This window comes from Mustela lutreola, chromosome 1, assembly GCF_030435805.1.
Source record: "Mustela lutreola isolate mMusLut2 chromosome 1, mMusLut2.pri, whole genome shotgun sequence".
NCBI classification, from domain to species: domain Eukaryota; kingdom Metazoa; phylum Chordata; class Mammalia; order Carnivora; family Mustelidae; genus Mustela; species Mustela lutreola.
The window spans coordinates 243,162,632-243,179,767 of NC_081290.1; the positions used below are offsets into that span (position 1 = coordinate 243,162,632).

Genomic DNA, 17,136 nt, shown 5'->3' on the forward strand with positions numbered 1-17,136 from the left:
ATCCCTGGACCCCAGGATCATGACCTGAGCTGAAGGCAGACGCTTCACTGACTGAGCCACCCAGGCGCCCCAGGGCATGGCATTTCTTTGCATATAGGGACAAAGAGATTTCCAGGACGGAAGGCCTGCATGCTTGGAGTCTTCTATTTGTGAGGGAAGGGACAGGAAGTAAGACTAGGAAGGATGGAGGTGGGAACCAATACTCAGTCAAATCTTTATTACCCAGGGGGGGAAAAAAAAAAAAAGGTCAATAATCTATTACTGTATCCATTCATTTGTCTAGAGCAGCTTGGCTTCATGGTTAGGGAAAAAGGTCTTTGAAGTCAGAGTTAACGTTTCTTTGGTGACAGTTGTGTACCCTTTGGGCCACTCCCTGGCCTCACTTGCTGTCAGGGGGAGGTGACCGGGCACCCGCTCATGAAGTTGTGCTATTATACCAGACAGTGTGTGTGAAGCAGTTCGTACCGAGCGGGTGTACACTATGTAGTTAATGTATGTTGACTATTGTGTCACTCGTCTTTCCTTCCACACATTTTTTTTTAAGATTTTTTTTTTTTCTAATTTATTTGACAGACAGAGATCACAAGTAGGCAGAGAGACAGGCAGAGAGAGACGAGGAAGCAGACCCCCTGCTGAGCAGAGAGCCTGCCGTGGGGCTCGATCCCAGGACCCTGGGATCATTACCTGAGCCAAAGGCAGAGGCTTTAACCCACTGAGCCACCCAGGCTCCCCCCGACACACACACACACATTTTTATTAAACAACTGTTTTGTGCCAAGCTAGTTACTAAGAAACACGGTCCCCGTTCTTCAGGAACTTAGAGCCCACTGAATGACATGGATGTTAAAAACAAAAACAAAAACACAAATCTAGGTGTTCTTACTGTACTGTATGCCCTAATGGACAGTTAAAAGTGTGTGAGTTTGTATTCTTCAGTCAGGGGCCATACCCTCAGATGCCTTGAGAGTAAGGGAAATGGAATGGGTGATGTGGCCCACAGTAGGCGGCGAGAGGGTGGAGTGACATGCTGAACTAGGCCCTCAGATTCACAGTATTTGAAGACACCGAGCTGTCTTCAGACAAAAGACACACAACAGCATCACTGAAACTGTGGGGAAGTGGGCTAGATTTGCTTTTCTTGGAAAGTTTCTTCTGAGAACTGCTCTTGGAAGCAGGCATGGTTTAGTGGGGAGGGGCCGCAGGGACCTGGGTCAGATCTGGTTACTCAAGGGAAGAACACAGGCTAAGGCCACGGGCACGAGGAGGAGAGAGCTGGAGTCCAGTGACTTGAACCAAGAGGGGAAGCAGATGAATGTTTCAGAGTATGTTTCAAAAGGTAAAGTCTGTGTGCGTGGAAAGAGGGATCATTTGATGTGATTCTACCACTGTGCCTTACTCAGCGTCTATGGTACTGAGTCCCAGCACAGCCGGTTAACAGTGCTGAGCTAGTATTCGTGGAGCTCACGTCTCTTGTGGGCTGTTGTGAAACAAATCTAGTAAAAGTTTAAGAATAAGATAGGAAGCAATTCCTAAGGTAAACAACTGTCTAGTGGGACAGGATTCTAGAAAATGGTCTTTGTTGTAAAGAAATCAAACCTCCTAAAAAACCCGAACTAATTCTTGTGGGCTCAAATTAGGGGTGAGACCCTGTCCGTAAGGTATGTCTTATACATGGCAAATACATGGTAACTAAGTTCAGCTAGAATTCAGCTAGGATTCAAGTCAGACCCCTAATTATCCTGAGTTGATGTTGGAGGGGGCAGCTTGAGGCTGGGACATGTGCAGTAGTCTCCCTGCTGAACTTGAAACCGTCCCTCTCCAAGCAAACCCTGGTTGTCATGGCACAGATGGACCATGTTTGCATATGTCGAGGTTTTTCTCTCCCTCTATGTGTCTGTGTATATATAAGTATATACTTTTTCTTTTTTTTAACAGGTGGTAACAAACAGGGATACACAAGAAACTCTCCTGTGCATGGCCTGTGTATTTGAAGTTTCAAATAGTGAACATGGAGCACAACATCATATTTACAGGCTTGTAAAGGACTGAACATGGTTATTTATATATATAGATATCTGTATATACACACACACACATACACATACGTGCACACACACACACACTCTCCATTATTGAATGACTGACTGTAAACCTCACCACACAGGGGGGTGCCCTGGCCCTGAGGTCACCCTGACTTTTCTAAATCCTGTTTGAGTGAAGTCATTATTTTTTTTTTCATGTGTTCATACTATCATTGTAGCTGTGAAGTTCTGGTACAGTTGTAAAAAGAGAAATCTGAGTGGTTTCTATGTGTTCTTCACATCCGCAGCCCACAATTCCTCGGGAAAGGTGAACCTTAAGAACCCAGGTCTCTGTCTGCAGAGACCTGTCTCTAATTGTGGTAGGAAAAAAAAAAAAAAAATTGAGACAGAACATTTGCCATGGGGCATTTACAGCCTTTATACAAATGTATTTAGTTCTGGTTTTGTTTTGTTCTTTCCAACATAAAATTCTTGTTTTAAGATACAAGTAAAATTAATCTTTAAATATAAATGTAAATTAGTACACAAAACTAAGAATCTTTAGACTTATCTTTGTAACTAATTAGGGTGGAAGTTATGAAAGAATGTAATTCACTAAATTATTTTTTAAATGAAACTTTTCTTTCTTTTTGAAGCCAAATGTTAAAATATAGCCTTAAATGCTTGGTAGAAATATTCTAATGAGACAAATTTGTACTTTTTTTTTTCTCAAGGTGAAAACTAATCTCTTAATCCATTAAACTCTTGAACAGGTATTACCAAGGAAGAAAACTTCACCCCTTATCCTTAACATATATAGTATATTTAAAAAATATAAAATTGTATTGTACTAATGTGATGATTATTTAATGAAGAAAAAAAAGGATGGCTCTTTTTGCAATAAGTAGATAAATACTGAAAACCTAAACGTAAAATGTTTATAGTCTTGTGTGTGCAGTTATATTTTATATGGACAACCAAATTTTTTACCAAGATGAGTAAATGTTTGAATCACTGAAATTTAGTAACAAAAAATTGAAAATTGGCATGAATACTGCACTGTGAGCTGCAAAGTAGTGAAAAATCCTGTGGCTGGGAGAAATTTCACCAACCAAACAAGAAAAAGGCTCATCAGTTTTAGCATCTCTGCTCCCCAGAAAATTACAAGCATCCTTTCCAGCCTGTGGATAAATTCTTTCTGGTGAACCAGTGTGCATAGTAACCTGCCATAATGTGTATGTCCGTGTGTGTTTGTGTACACATCCACACATATACACATACAGTATCAGACATATTTATTGAACATCTCTTTAATTCACCAGTTTGCTAGGTGCTGATATGTTCGTGCACACGTATAGTTCAGTCTGTGTCCCTAGATCTAGATAGATACCTTCTCAAAGAACATCTGTTTAGAACATCTGTTTCTCAGCATCTCTCGATAGTCACAGTACTTGTTTGACTGAGGTTGGAGAGGCCCAGCGTTCTCTCTGACTTTTTTTTTTCCAAACAGACTCATCGGGAGGTTCTCCTCCCAGGAGAAATTCAACTTTCCAACCCAGATATTCCAAAGCATTGCCCAGGCAGAGTTGGTTCGAAATGGCCGTGTGTCTTGGGTTATTTCTGTAAGTGCTTCACTGGGAAGGAGACAGGGTTACACTCCCCAGCTTCCCAGAGGAACGTGACATTCTTGGAATCGCCAGGAATAGATTTCACTCAATAGAACGTGAAGGAAGTTTTGTAAGTTGTGAAACCTGTCATGGCTTTTTCTTCAAGCCAGAAAAGAAATACCTTGTTCTTTCACATCCTAGTAACTTATCCGTTTCCCTGTCCCACCACCTGCTCTGATCCTGCTTGGATATTGGTTAGAGGGTCTAGTGTGGCTCGCTTGTGGCCAGCAAGCCACCGGACCAAGCCTGATTTCTCCAAGACTCGTGCCATCAGTTCCTGGGAAGACCAGTGAAAAAAGTGCAGAACTTCTCCCATTTGGAATGCACACCTCTCATAAAAACCAGTAGTCTGATGTCTGTCTTCCCTCCGTGAAAAAACTACCATTTATTCTCTGATTCTAAGGGGCCTTTGAAGGATTGCCCTAGTGGTCTGCCCTTTCATCTGGCCTTCCGTGCAGACACCGAAGCTTCTGCCGTAGTCATCATACTTAATGACTTCTCTTGGGCAGCCCTCCTAGGAATGTTCCTTTTGCTTCTGTCTCCCACATCTTTCCCCAGTGGAAACCCCACTCTCCCAGAGCCAGGACCCTATGAAGGGGGGGTAAAGGATCTTCTATGTCCAGAGCCAGCCCAGAACTTCAGGGAGAGGAGTATCTGATTCCCATTCCCACACAGGAATGGGGCTCTTCTGTCTGCCAGGAGGCCTCTTAGGATTTACTTTTCAAAGCACAAATAGACCCCAGAAGAGCAGCTGGAGGGTGGTTCTGCTGGCTGAGGGAAGGGCACCCCCAGCCTGCTGAGCTCCTGGAGGCAGGCTGTGCCCTCCTCCCCCAGATGCCTTCAGAGCTGAGTTTGGGGCATTTGCATGAACAACCCGGAGGGTAGCTTTTTGCTCTTAAAAACATTTCTAGGAGCCTTAAAATTTTTCTTCTCATCTTGTTCTCCTAAAACTTTCTCTAGGGCAGATATTTTCCCTATCTTAACCACGGATCCAGTTACCCAAACCCTTGGCCATCTCTTTCTCTGCCAAGATAGGTGCTGGGGTGGGGTTTCTGAGGCGGTGCCTCATGCAAGTCTGTCTGTAGTCTTTCATCCTTTGTCGTAGTCTTCTCCCTTGAGCTGGCAAGCTTCCCCAACCATAAAAAAGCCTTTCCAGGCCCCTGTCCTTACTGCTTTCTTTTGAGTACCAGGTCTCCTGCCGACCCTGCATCACCAGCCTTGAGTCAGGGGCATCTCATACTTCCCTGGGGAGCATGGAGGCCCATCTCTCACAGTCACCCAGGAGGGAGCTGAAAAACTGGACTCTGGTCTGTGGGCATTCGTTTCCATCTTAGCAAGAGCCTTAAAATGACTGTCAGGACTTCTCCAGCACAGGTTCCAGAATTCCAGAAGGTCTGTGTTACTCTTCAGTCAGGGGCTCTCCGCTTTGAAGTATCAAAGTTGGCAAGTTGAGAACAGTTCTTTGTCCTGCACCGTGTCCCTGGCCTTCCCATGCCCTCCCTGCTGTCGCCACAACCCAGAATATCTCCAGACATCGCCACACGTTCCGTGGAGCCCAGTCCGACCCCCAATGGAGGACCCCTGCCCTAGATCCTGCAGGTCACAAATACCATATTGGAGATCTTCTTTTTCCCTTCCAATCTCACCCCAAGAAAGCTGCTGTCCCAGGAGCTTTGTTTTAGGTCATGAAGAGGCAGGTAGGAAGGTTCCTCAAATGACATTACATCCAGGTCTCTTCCCCTTCAGGGCATCTCCCACGGCAGAGTCTGTCTCGCTACAAAGGCTTCCTTCATTCATCACTGGGGATGTTGGGAATAGCGGGTCACCCCCATCCCCATGATCAGCTTGGACCTCTGTAAGGTGCATCTGTGATCTGATCTTCATTCCTCATTTTACCAGCTTTAAAAGACATCCCATTCATTTTTCTTTTAAGCGTCTGGGTCTCAAGGTTGAAGCTTTCCTCATTTCGGTAAGCTTCCTCTGGTCTTCTGCTTTCTGCCCTACACTCAGTGCTGTTTTTAGAATTTAAGGAAGCCTTTGGAACACTGCATCTTTAAGGTTGGAGGAGAGAGGGACCAGTTTTGGAAGCAGGGGGTGATGGATTTTTTTCCTTACTGAGCTAAAAGAGAGCACAACCTACTCTCTCCTTCATTTAGCAGATGAGAAAGTTGAGACCCAGAGGGGAAGTGACTTGCCCAGAGTCACCCAGCTGGTTAGTGACAGAATCAGGGTGCGACCCTAGGACCTCGCCACTTAATCCTTGGCCTCTTCCAGTGAAGGTGGTTCCTCTTTGGTGCTCATGCCTCAGTGATCCCTACGAAGATGTGCATAGGCTCAGTGCAGAAGACAGAGGGGGACTAAGAACCACCCCCTCAGCCAGAGCAAGGCATCGACCCGATGCTGACGCCACTTCCCCCACGGAGCCTCTTCTCTGATTGGAGCTACACGAGGCAGCCACAAGCAGATACAAAAGCTGATGAGCCTTTTCGCTTACCCTGAGGACAATTCACCTGCCACAGAATCTCGAGTCCAATTTTTACCTGCTACGCAACCCAGCCGCCATGTCCCACACTCAGACCAGCCAAAAAGCAGCCCCTGTTCCCAGCACTTGGTGTTGAAAGTCCCCAGGTGACTTTAACCCAAGTCTTCTCTAGGTCTCGATACTGTAGTGGCTTTAGCAGTCTGTTTTTTGTACAACCTTAAATTATTTAAACCGGCTGAGATGACAGTCAGTCTTACAAACCAGGTACATAGGATCTGTCTAAGTTCGTGTATGCTCTGTCTGGTACACTACACCTGTCCTCACGAAGGGTAGAACCGATCCCGTGCGTTAGCGTTCGCACCTGTGACAGCGAGAGCATATGTCTGCATTGCTTCTTTCTTTCTGTTGACGTTTCTGTGGCAAAGCCCTGCACGTGTCATTTCTGAAAAGCCTTAAATCTTTGAGACATTGTGTGTAGGGTGTGCAGTGCCGAAGGCTGCCTCGGAACTGTGAGCCCTTTTGTAAGCTGGAAGCATTTCTCTTACTACTGTTCCTTTTTTTAGGGAGTTTTAAATTCAGAGCTGCCAAAGCGTTCCAGTAAGCAGTGCCTTAGTGATACCTAGTTGTCCCCAGCCCCCGCATCCATTCACGAATTGGCCTCGTATTTGAAACTACACAGGCAAAAATTGTTCGCATTTCTCTTTCGTAAGCCCATTTTTTCTCCAGTTCTAGAGGACACTGACCACTTGGTCTAAAATCGGAAACTGAACACGAGGTGGTTCTTCGACCACACTCTCAAATGTATATACCAAAACGGAAGGTTTTCCAACTTCATAGTTTACTCTGAGAAGCAAATTGTACTTTTAAAGTTGCCTTTTAAATTCACGACCAAATACTTAGCTATTTATGAATCTTCTGCGCTCTAGCATGGAAGTGCCTTTGGTTTGAGATTCCAGCTTAGAAAAGTGCTGCCATATAACGATAATTTGTAGAGAGACCAAAAATATTCTGAGATCACCGTAATGCCTTTGGTTTACCAGGATGAGTAACCAACTACAGGCCTCTGTCCACAAGGGCGCGACGCGGACCCTGCCTGCCGCCACCACCGTCCCACAGTAGCAGCAGCAGGAGGGACCCCAGGAACTGTTGTGTGTGTGTGTGTGTGTGTCCGCGACCCCGGGTGTCCTCTCCGCCCATCACCCGGCCGTGCGTCCGCGCGAGGGGACTTCCACACAGATGACAGACTTGCGACCGGTGGACAGATCTGTCCTTCCCCTCGTGTGCGTGTGCAGTCTCTGTGGAGGCTTTCTTTTCCATTCCGACGACAGCGCGCACTTCTCTGGTCTACACAGTGATACCACTCTGGAAGTTGGAAGCCTCGAACCGAGATGCGAGTGCAGAACAAAAATGAGTTAGGGTCATTACAATTGAAGTGTTCTTCTTACGGCGAAAATGTTGACTTTGAGTGTTGTGTACGAATGTGCGATGAGAAACTTCCAAAGAGCACCATTCACAATTTGGCATTTTCAAAGAATGTTCCAGCCCTCAAAAGGGCAACCCTTTAGAGTCTGTGTCGGCTTTTATCAAAACCTTGTATAGATCGGGAAAACTGATAGAGGTAAGGAAGAGGCGTGGAAAGGACCAGAAGGCAAAAACACCAGCCAAACAAAAGCCAGGAGGAGAAAAAAAAAAAATGTTCTTTACCCATATAGACTTCCAAATGACATCAGACATCTTTGAAAGTTAGCCTCTGAACTCTTAATGCGTATGTTCTTTTGTCTCTCCCTGGTGTCTTTAAGATTACCCTGTCTGGTCTCTGAAATTTCAGGAGTGATTTCTATCCACACCAAGTTGTGAGTATTTATAGAAATTTCTACAAGGAAAAAAAAAAAAAAAACCTGTCAAATGATGAAAAGTAAAATGAGCTAACACGAGCGCTAGTCACCCGCTTGAGTTCGACCCTCCCTGTCCATACTTGTGTCACCCCTGGAAAGAAACTCATCAAATGCTTATTTTCCTGCTTCTCTTTTCAACTGTTACTGCGCTTTGTTGGTTTGGCAATAGTTTTCTCTCATAAACTCATTGCTTCTGTTGTGAAGAGTGAAAGTCTTGTGTTTAAAATTTACTGCATTTGCAAGGATAGTTTCGCTGAAGTCATGCACCATTAACTAAGATGAAATATTGGTATTTATTGTCCTACTTCCTAAGGCTGTAGCTTGTTTTATTCTTTGTGAATTTGCAGTGAGTCGGTCATACACCACACTACATCATTTTAGTTTGTTTGAAATGGCAGTTACGTTCCCTCTGTTCCTCATTAAATGGGGTCAGATTCCAGGCGATGCCAACCTCTCTCAGGTAGGCTCTTTTGTCTGCCTTCCATTATGAGATGGTTTTCCCTTCCCCTGTCTCTCAGAGAGACTGACAAAATCTAGGTGTAAATCAATTGGAAACCGGTCTCTTATTTTATTACTACTACTATTATTATTATTATTTTGGATCAGTCATTTTCTGTGATTAGTTTGACTATGTAAATTAGATATTAACTGCACTTCTTTAAAAAAATATATACATCTCCCTGTTACCTCCTTGAAAGATTCACTTCTGTAGGCCTTTGTCTATAGGCTCTAGCCTGCAGATAAGGAAAAAAAAAAAAAAAGAAAGAAAGAAAAAAAACAAAAACAGTACGTGCCTGAAAAACAACAACAAAAAATTTTGTAACGTTTAAAAAAAGAAACCCGAATAGCCTTTAATTCTTTAATATGCTTAAATTTTATGTAAATTGGTTTTGCCACATGTGTTTGTTCACGTTCTAAATGACTTTAATGGGATTCTCACAGTCGGTGTCTTTGTGTCCCGTGTATACTATGGGCTTGTGACGTAAGCGCTTCATCTGGTCAGTGGTCGCTTTGATATTGTACTGCAGCTGGGAGAGAGCTCCGGAACGGGCCCCTGGGTGATAAGGTTCCTCTCGATAGATTGGAGAGATGGGGGTGGGGGGCAAATTCTCACACATGTTTCTTAAACTATTTGCAGAAACTTTCAAAAAGGCATTTGGTTAAACCTCTTGGCAGTACAGTATTCTTGTATTTGTTAATGTCTGTGTTTAGGTACTGGTACCATTTTGTTTAAAAATGTTCTAAGTGTTGGCTTTAAAGTGAACTTATCTTTAGTATGATAGTTATATGAAAATTATAGGGTTTGTGTGCAGAGAATTTTTTTATAAAGTGCTTTGTAAAAAAAAAAAAAATGTATTCTAGCTTTCGCGGTACATATGTGTGATAACTTTAATATCCATGACAGTTAAGTGCAATTATTTCATCACTCTAAAAATGCTATTTTTGTGTCAGTTCCTGCAGGTGTTTTCATGTCTTTGCAAAGTGACACATTTTGATGCCTTCTTGATAAAGTGGTAGACATTTTGTAGCTTTCTAGAAACTTTGTATTCATACGGTATCAATGAAAAATAAAGAAAATGAAAGTGTGGGTTACCTTTTTTATCTGCAGAAGTGTCTGTTGTTGAAAATGACATGTGATTGTGCTTGTGGGGGAACTGTGGGGTTCATGATTTGGGTGAGTGTGGCACGAGGCACAGCCCTCCCTAAGAAAGCCTTTGATTCATTAGATGTTTACTGTGTGGTGGGCACTGGGCAGGTGTGTTGATACAATGTGGATATATTGTTTCCTTTCATTCTTACCTTAGTTCCAAAGTCAGTGAGGTTATTATCCCCACCCCAGGCTCAGAAAAGATGGATCATTCCGCAGTCATGACTGGTAAGTGGTGGAGCCTTAAATAGGTCACCCTGATGCTCAGGCCTGGACTCTCCCCTATCCCCTAACCTCCCTCCCCTGCCTTGCACACACACCCGCACACACCGTAAGCGCTCCCCTGCCCCATGGGTTTATTTGAAATCTGAGGTAAAGCATGCTTCAAATCCCAAGAGTCCCTCACTGGTGGGAGTGGGAACAGAGAAGAAATAATATCCCATCTCCTTTGAAAAGAGCCATTTTCAGCATACCACAAGTCAAGAGGAATGCTGTTATCCACTGAGTTGCTCAGAGTAGAGGGAAGGGAACTAACTATGGAACACCCTGTTGAGGCCCTAATGTGTGCCGAGTACTGTTAGAGTCACTATTTGTCCCAGACCCCGTTCTCTTGAATAAAGGAGTCATTTCCTGTTTTTCAATAAAGAAATTGAGGCCTGAGAAGCTGAGCCCTTGTTAAAGTCATGAAAGCTAGTGACAGGAATCCAGAGCTGGAAACGCCTCCTGCCCTGCGGTTCTAGCTCCACCACTGGCTCTGTGCCACCTCTTGCCCTGCCCCTCCTCCTCCAAAACAAGGTGCTCTGATACATTAAAAACATCTTTTGTTCGCGCCTGGGGTTCCAGTCAGCTTAAGTTCAGCAAAGATGGAGACACATTTGGTAAGTATCACTGAGTAAAGGGATTTAAAGAGCAAAGGGCAGGATAAATAAAGGCCTCTAGTAAGTTGGGGTCAGGCAACTTTGCTGTGAACCCCTGATCATTTCTGTCTGCCTTGCTGTTGGCAGTAGACTAATCAACATAGCTACTACTTATGGAAAGCCAAATTAGCTGCGTTGTTAAGTCATCAGTGAGCAACTGATAAAAATTCCAATTAAAACAAAACAAAACAATGTGTAAACCTGTGAAGCCTTAGGGGTATTGAAACTACCTTTAAAGACACTTTTGTTCTGTTTAATATCCTATATGTCAGAGGTAGCTAGGTTGTTTTAACTAGCAAATTGGCTGACAGCAACCTGACTGCCCCCCCCCTTTTTTAATTTAAAGTAAACATTTCTCCTATTTGCTTTGGCTCCCAAGATGCTTAGACTTTTAAGTTGTGTTCTGTGCTGATAAGGAACCAACTAGAATGTAAAGGCATAGAAAGGTTGAAAACAAAGGATGAAAAATATACTGTAAAACAAAAGCTGATGTAGCTATATTCTTTTCACACCAGTATAGCTTGAGGAAAAAATTATTACTGGAGTTCATGGGGATTATTTCAAGGTGATACAAGTTTTAATCACCTAGGAAAAATAGAGACCCTAAACTTGTATGCACCTAATAACAGTTTCAAACTTACAAAGTGAAATTTGAAATTCCATAGAAGGAAGTTTTTGAAAACTAAACTCATTGGGTTATTTATAGATAAAGCAGACCAAACACACACACACAAACACAGGTCAGATATAGGGGATTTGAACAGCATAATTTAATGTGCCGTTCTAGTTTATAAAATACAGAGTAATGAACACAGCAATCAGGAGCCTATGCAATTTTTCCCAAGGACGCATTGAATTTTTATGAAAACTGACTGCATTCAAGGCCAGGGGTTTTGAAATTATAGTCTGTGGGCCAAATCTGGCTTGCTGTTTCTTTTTGCACATAAAGTTTTATTAAAACACACTTCTAGCCCCTGCTGTTTACTTGGTGTCATGGCTGCTTTCATGCTACAGTGACATAGTTGATTAATTGTAACACCCTGTAGCTCACAAAGCCTGAAATAATGGCTACCTGGCTCTTCATAGTAAAAATGTTTTGCCAACTCCCATTCTAAGCCAAAAAGCCAAGGTCCTAAAAAGATGTCTTTGTTTCCTATTCCCCAGTGTGTAGGTTTTCTGGCAAGTGGCTATCTATTCCTTTGATGCCCTTTGTGGGATGCTCCTTTGTGGCATCATAGCATTCTTCCTCAAATATGCTAGCCTTCCCTTTCATCAGTGGGTTGTGGGTCTAAGAACAAGCTTAGATCTGGAAAGGATGAGTGATGGATAGTAATTTTTCATTGCAGCAGCTGACATCTCACCTAATCTTAGTATTTTATGAGCAATACAGTCAAGCAACACCTTTGATGCCTGCCCACCTGTCTTGTCCCTATCTTGCCGTGGTCCACTAGCCATCTTCACAGATCCCCGGCAGGGCCAGGCTTCTTGGTTTCCATCCGTTGCTGCCTATTATAGTAACTACTGCTTTGCTCCTGACAGCTAATCACTGCCACTTGGTCTCTGCTGTCCCAGAATCTTCTCTCCATTCAAACAAGGGAACCCAGTTCTTTGTCAGTATCTCCTGCTATCAACCTTGGCCTGCAGGCTGCCACTGAGTTTCTTAGCAATGCTTATGCCCTATTCTCTAGAGCATTTACTATTTTAGTGAAAGGACTGTTTTCTTGGCCTTCTGGGGCACATAGAAAGTGGCAGATATTCTGATCTTAAATTATAACCACCATCCCATGCCCTCCACTCCCAATTGTTGCCTCTTTTAACTTTCTGAGCTCTGCCTCAGTACCAAGGCAGTTCTAGCACCTCTGCATTTCCTCTACACCATTGTTCCCTCCAACCTTCAAGGAACTGTCTAGCTGACCCAGGATCAACTCTAGATGTTCTTGCCAGGATATTAAATTCTGAATGGTAGAAGAGTGTGGCCTCTACCAATAAACCCCTTAACCTAGCCCAGTCTCATGTCCTCAAGATTCGTTTCCAGGCATGTTCTGCCAGTTTCTCCAGGGAGGAAAAGCACAGACTAGTCAAATCCTGCACTCTTGGTGGTAAGCCATTTCCTCCCACATTACAGACCAAATTTCCCCCACTGGACATGCTGAGGCTTTACTCTAGTGATTGATGAGGTGGGGCAGATCTTGAGGCGGCAAATACTTTATCTTTTGATGCATCCATTTCAGTTGAGCCCTTAACATGGTCTCCATGCAGGGTAGATTGCTGTCTCAGCAAGAGCGAGGGACTTAGTAGCCCTAAGGTTTGGAGGAATTGGGTTCAAAGCTCTCAGTGTTTCCAACCCGATGTCCCCACCCCATGTTTCAGGGTGCTGCTACTTACTCTTAGGGCTTGACTGTAACACAGACTTGTGAAGGCTGTGAATTCATCTTTATTTGTAATTTCTGGCTTGGTTTCCAGCAGTCTGTCGTCCAGCTGCATGAGCTAAGGATTTTTTCAAATGCTGCCAGGAAGATCTTTTACACAATGCCCTGAGTTGAGCGTGACATTTTCTTCTTTCTGTGCACTGATGGCACTTAGCAGTAATCAGCCTATTCTACAATTATAAGTTAATACCACCCTACCATGCCAAGGCTTGCATGAGTTAGTGCTTCCCCTTCCTTGTAGGTCCAGTGCCAGTTTATCAGAGGTGCAGTCTTAGTTATTGTGGAGCTGCGACATTCCAGGGGACCAAATGTCTTAATTTAGGTTGCCCCACAAGTGGATCTTGAAAAAATTCTTAAGTGCAGTTTATTTGGGAGCCTTAGTAGACATTAAGATTAAATCTTAAAGATTTCACTAAATAAGATACAATATTATGTTCGCTATGAAGATGAAATATTGTACTTTGGTATGTGCTAAACATAAACATTCTTTGAAAATAAAACAAAAACGAGAGAACCACAAAGCAAAAAATATCCAGAGTCATCTTTCGGTAATTGATGGAACAAGCAGACAAATACCAGGGAACAGGTAGGGAAATTGAAGTCTTGATTATGTGGGTGTGCATATACACTCCATCATCACAACACTGTCATTCATAATTTTTCAGTCACATAGAGAACGGTATGAAAACCATGTTCTTGGCAAGTGAAGCAAGTGTCAATACATTTCAAAGGGTTGCTGCAGTATACAATATTCTCGGGCCACAGACAATTAAGTTAGAAATCAATATAAAAAGGATCTTTAGAAAAGCACCACATATTTGGGAATTATTAAACATTTCTAATTAACACATGAGAAAATTTAAGTCATGGAAATTAAGAAATACTTGAAACTATATAATAAAGTACCACCTAAATAATGTAGAAAGCAGAGCAGTATATGGGGGGCATGTGACCAACATGCTTAGTTAGAAACATGCATATTAGAAAAGAAGGAAGATGGGGTGCCTGGGTGGCTCAGTTGGTTAAGTGTCTGCCTTTGGCTCAGGTCATGATCCCAGGGTCCTGAGATGAAGTCCCATGTGAGGCTCTTCTTAGTGGGGAGACTGCTCCATCCCTCTCCCTCTGCCTGCCACTCCCCCTGCTTATGCTCGCGCTCTCTCTCTCTCTCTCTCTCTCTGTCAAATAAATAAAATTTTTTTAAAATGAAGAAAGACTAAAAACTAATGAGCTAGGCATTTATGAAGTTTAAAAAATGGAAGGAACTAATAAATATAAGGGCAAACTAATTAAATAGAAAACAAACATGATAGAGATCAACAACATCAAAAGTTGGTTCTTCAAAAATACTAATAAAGGGGTGCCTGGGTGCTCAGTGTGTTAAGCCTCTGCCTTCCGCTCAGGTCATGATCTCAGGGTCTTGGGATCGAGTCCCTGGGGGGGGGGGGGGGTGTCTCTGCTTGGGAGGGAGCCTGGTTCCCCTTCTCTGTCTCTCTGCCTACTTGTGACCTCTCTCTATCAAATAAATAAATAAAATCTTTAGAAAATATATTAATAAAGCCTCTAAGCCCTTAGCATGGTCAATAAGGAAAGGAGAGGGAGAGAGAACCAACCTAACAAAAAACAGTAACAACCATGAAAATAGGAACATCACTACAGTTCTTATAGATACCAATAAAAGTGCAATGAAATAGATAAAAATATAAGGTCTATGCCAATAAATGTGTAAGGATAGATAAAAGTGATGAGTTCTTAGAAAACTAGAACTTATGCAAACTGCCTCACAAGAAGAAGAAATTCTGAAGAGAGTAGTCTTACAACCCTTAAAGAAAATGAAATACTGGTTCCCAACAGAAAACCCAGACCTAAATAGTTTACTAAGGAGCATTATCAAACTTCAAAGAAACGAAATCCTGCAGTCTTACACAAAATACTCCAGTGCATAGAACAAAGGATACTCTCTGGTCTTAGCTTAGGTCTTCTAGAAAGCAGAGCCTGAGGCAAGGATTAAGATACTAAAACTTTATTTGGGAAATGCAAACTCAGCAGAGTAGATGAGAGGAAGTAAAGCAAGGGAAATCTTATAAGTGCAATGTGATGAGTTGAAACAGACATACTAGATCATTCAACATGTGAGACTGTTGTTGTGTGAATTTTGCTGGAAAGGTTTCTGGGAAGAGCAATATCTTGAAGTAGTCAGTGAGAGAGGGAAAAGGAAGTAATTTGGCAATCAGGTAACTTCCATCTCCCAATTCTCACTGGTCATCACCCTGTAGGGATACAATTGCATGGCCCTGTGGGTGGCATCATCTACCTCTTAGGAACTATTCAGGAATTCAGATCCCATATCTCACGGGATGTTTCATTAAAGTCCAAAAGTGGAGAGGAAACCTGGCATGCGTGGGATGCCAGTCAAGGCAGGGAAAGGAGGCAGTCAAGGGTATATCTGAGAAGGTGTATAAAGCCTGATTCTACATATACTCCCTAACTGATGTTATAAGCCTAGAATACCAACAAGAAAAATATGAAGAAGGAAAATCTTAGGTTAATCTCACTTAGGAGCATAAATTTGACAAAACATTATCAATTTTGAGTTTAACAATGTACCTAAAGCATAATGCATGATGACAAGATGGGATTCATCCCAGGAATGCAATCCAGGAATGCATCCCAGGAATGTTGGTTTACCTTAGAAAATTGTGATTCACATCAACAGATCATCTCGATGGATGAAGATAGGTGGGTCTGATAGAGTTCAGTGTCCATTCATAATTTTTTAAAAGCTTCTTAGCAAATTAGGACTAGAAGAAACCTTTCTGAACTGATGAAAGGGACCTATAATGTAATGAGCTAATGGCAGTAGCATTTTTTTGATGTTGGGAATGAGGCAAAGATGCCTATATCTACCACTTTCACTCAACATATGAGGTTCTAGACAGCATAATAAGGCAAGAATAAGAAATACATAAGAAAGGAAATCTACTCTGCCATTATTCTTAGAAGATAAACTTGTACATACAGAAAATCCAAGAGAATATATAGATATATGACTAGAATTTGGGAGTAAGTTTAACATGTTGCTGGGTACAAAACAACGTACCAAAAATAAATTGCATTTTTTTGTATAATAGTAAGAAATAGAAAAATTTAAATATACCAATTGCTTTAAAAACATGAAGTACTAAAGTATGAACCTAACAGAAGCCCTAGGAGCTCTTTATAGAGAAAATGATAAAAATGCTATTGGAAAGCTTTAAGGAAGACTTAAATAAATGAAGAGATCCAAATGTTCACGAACTGGAAGAATCAATTGTGTAAAGCTGTCGGTTCCAACAAGTAAATCTATAGATTAAAGTCCCAAGTAAAAATTCAATTCCCTCCACTCCCCCACTTAGGCGAATGGCAATGCAAGGGACAAAAATCGTTAGGAAACTTTTGAAGATAAGAACGAGTTAGAAGACTGTGCCACTAATCAATTAATTTTCTTTTATCTCCAAATCGATCTCGGCCTTCTATGGGAGTGTGCCACTGGACGCTAACACTTCTTCCTTTGCTCTGCCAATAGAGGGCGCTGGAGTTACGCAACAGTGGCAGGAAGGTGGTCCCTTTCTGCGCTCAGTTCTCCACCATTATTATTCAGCGCAGAACCCTAGCAGCCCTGGTGAAACAGACCCAGCTGGGCCACCCTTTCCCCCATTGCGGGCACTTCTGTAAGGCTTCAAGAGGCCATGTCTACAATGGCTCTGATTGTGCCCTCTGGCAACTATATCTGCTAAGTAGGTAGTTTCTACCGACTAGCTCCATACCCAAGGGCAACGGTGAACCATTTCTGCATATCACTCTGGGCCATACCCCTGGTCAAGTTTCTTTGCAACAAGCAGGCTGCATACACCCCCGACTTTGGTTGGAAAGGCGTGCGATTCTCCAAAGATCTAGTTCCTTCTTTTTTCCCTCTTCCTCATCATGGAGGTAGTAGCTGCCTGCTACATCTGACTCGAAAACTTTTGAGTCTTCCTTTACCCCTTGTAGGGGTTAAGCACTTTCTTCTAGTTAAAAGTCCTTTATATTACATGTTCCCCT

At 42.7% G+C, this 17,136-nt stretch overlaps 1 protein-coding gene across 11 annotated transcripts in view; it reads left to right on the top strand.

Moving 5' to 3' along the window:
- The window catches only part of TEAD1 (TEA domain transcription factor 1), a 261,401-nt gene extending 251,743 nt beyond the window's left edge, over positions 1 to 9,658 (top strand). For all 11 annotated transcript variants that reach the window (XM_059136498.1, XM_059136528.1, XM_059136554.1 and 8 more), the window contains one exon: positions 1,936 to 9,658. In XM_059136498.1, the coding sequence (XP_058992481.1) occupies positions 1,936 to 2,049 (114 nt within the window). In that variant the 3' untranslated portion in view covers positions 2,050 to 9,658. The remainder of the gene's footprint in view (positions 1 to 1,935) is intronic.
- The last annotated feature ends 7,478 nt before the right edge of the window (positions 9,659 to 17,136 follow it).